This window comes from Protomyctophum bolini (genome assembly GCF_963924005.1).
Source record: "Protomyctophum bolini genome assembly, chromosome: 24".
NCBI lineage: Eukaryota > Metazoa > Chordata > Actinopteri > Myctophiformes > Myctophidae > Protomyctophum > Protomyctophum bolini.
In genome coordinates this window covers 6,939,738-6,942,237 of record NC_137885.1, presented here as the reverse complement: position 1 = coordinate 6,942,237, position 2,500 = coordinate 6,939,738, and the positions used below count along the sequence as shown (strand labels likewise).

The 2,500-nt window shown below is 54.3% G+C and overlaps 1 protein-coding gene across 3 annotated transcripts in view; it reads right to left on the bottom strand.

Moving 5' to 3' along the window:
* The window catches only part of LOC308311631 (caveolae-associated protein 1-like), a 20,919-nt gene that overhangs the window by 16,679 nt on the left and 1,740 nt on the right, over nt 1–2,500 (bottom strand). For 2 of the 3 annotated variants that reach the window (XM_080758395.1, XM_080758396.1), the window contains exons 3-4: nt 658–858; nt 106–246 (exon numbers count right to left, since the gene is read on the bottom strand). In XM_080758395.1, coding sequence (XP_080614521.1) covers nt 106–246; nt 658–858 — 342 coding nt within the window. The remainder of the gene's footprint in view (nt 1–105; nt 247–657; nt 859–2,500) is intronic. The other variant, XM_080758397.1, reaches the window with a different exon arrangement.

Here is a 2,500-nt window from a genome sequence, read left to right as displayed (position 1 = left end):
TACCTCTTTCATAGGGACCATAGTTAGGTATATTTACCTCTTTCATAGGGACCATAGTTAGGTATATTTACCTCTTTCATAGGGACCATAGTTGGGTATATTTACCTCTTTCATAGTCACAGACACTTTCCGGCTCTTGTCCAGTAGTTTGCTGACGGTGTTGGAGGTGTGGCTGTGGTTCTTCGACAGTTTGGTCATATCCGCCTGGATGCCTCTAACCACACCCCCCATGTCGTCCTGACGCACCTGAAAACAATCAACCAATCATCTTATTATCCCGAAAACAACCAACTCCTATACAGATCAGCGTGATGAAACTTTGCCCCGCGCACTTCCTCGCCTCGAGGCCAAGGAAAAACCTCGGCCCCCGCGTTCTTCACATGCGGCATTTCATATAGCAGCCAAAAGGAGTGCAGAGTTTTGTAAAACAAAACATTTTGTTATTACTCTCACAGGATTTGTCCAAACATCACGTAAAACGGATCTGTCCGACTTTTCATATCCCGTCATGATTGGCTGTATAAGACATGCATCTAAACTTTCTAAAGTGTAAGGGAGTGGTCCGTTTTGAACAAGATTGCCATGAGACTTGACACGCACATTTCCACTACAGGCCCGAGGAATAAAAGCCACCATTTTCACAAACAGTTACTGTACCTCCATCTTGTGCTGGTTTTCCTGCACGGTGTCCAGCATGTTGACCAGCTTGTCCAGCAGTGTGAGCACGGTGATGGCGTTGACCGGGCCCTGGGTCAACTTGTCCGGGTTGAAGCTGACCGGGCCCTGCAGGGTCATCCTGTCCGGGTTGAAGGCGCTGACCGGCCCGTCCTGCTGCTGGAGCACACCGTCTCCTACAGGCTGTCAACAGGAGGAGGAGAACCAGGTCATCTCGCCATGAATTAATCTCTGTGTGTGTGTGTGTGTGTGTGTGTGTGTGTGTGTGTGTGTGTGTGTGTGTGTGTGTGTGTGTGTGTGTGTGTGTGTACAGATTTAGTTCACGTATCTCGAGAACCGCTCGAGTCTCGACCCACCGACTTCAAGGTCAGCCTCGCACACGAGTCACAACCCTATAGGGCGTTGAGTCGATTAACAGGCACCGGTCTAGTTATGGTTAGCGGGCACCGGTCTAGTTATGGTTAGCGGGCACCGGTCTAGTTATGGTTAACGGGCACCGGTCTAGTTATGGTTAGCGGGCACCGGTCTAGTTATGGTTAACGGGCACCGGTCTAGTCATGGTTAGCGGGCACCGGTCTAGTTATGGTTAACGGGCACCGGTCTAGTTATGGTTAGCGGGCACCGGTCTAGTTATGGTTAGCGGGCACCGGTCTAGTCATGGTTAGCGGGCACCGGTCTAGTTATGGTTAGCGGGCACCGGTCTAGTTATGGTTAGCGGGCACCGGTCTAGTTATGGTTAGCGGGCACCGGTCTAGTTATGGTTAGCGGGCACCGGTCTAGTTATGGTTAGCGGGCACCGGTCTAGTTATGGTTAGCGGGCACCGGTCTAGTTATGGTTAGCGGGCACCGGTCTAGTTATGGTTAACGGAGCACTACACCCATTTTCAACCGTAAGCCTATAGAGCGTCCCAGTCCCGCCCCCTTTCATGACAACGCCAGGCCCAGTCCCGCCCCCTTTCATGACAACGCCAGGCCCAGTCCCGCCCCCTTTCATGACAACGCCAGGCCCAGTCCCGCCCCCTTTCATGACAACGCCAGGCCCAGTCCCGCCCCCTTTCATGACAACGCCAGGCCCAGTCCCGCCACCCTTTCATGACAACGCCAGGCCCAGTCCCGCCACCCTTTCATGACAACGCCAGGCCCAGTCCCGCCCCCTTTCATGACAACGCCAGGCCCAGTCCCGCCACCCTTTCATGACAACGCCAGGCCCAGTCCCGCCCCCTTTCATGACAACGCCAGGCCCAGTCCCGCCCCCTTTCATGACAACGCCAGGCCCAGTCCCGCCCCCCTTTCATGACAACGCCAGGCCCAGTCCCGCCACCCTTTCATGACAACGCCAGGCCCAGTCCCGCCACCCTTTCATGACAACGCCAGGCCCAGTCCCGCCACCCTTTCATGACAACGCCAGGCCCAGTCCCGCCACCCTTTCATGACAACGCCAGGCCCAGTCCCGCCCCCTTTCATGAGCGAGAAGGAGGCCAGCCGGAGAATCGGAGCGGCAGGGGGCGGTATTGCAGTCGCTGTGTACCGCACTGTTGTGACGAAAAGAGAGCTGAGCCAGAAGGCGAATTAAGCTCTCATGTCTACCGAGTCATTCTTCATTCCTATACTCTCACCTTATGTTCATGAAGTGTGTGTCATGACCGAAACACGTGAGGTTGCGGATGCAAGCGGCCGAAATGAGTTCTCAGATGGGTGGCTGGCATCTAAGTTATAGAGATAGGGTTCAGTCACGCTTCTTCTACAGGCATCTAATAAGGATATGCCTCCCGAGCGTCTCCCTGGAGGGGAAAGGAATAACGTGTTCCTTCCATGCTATATGTCC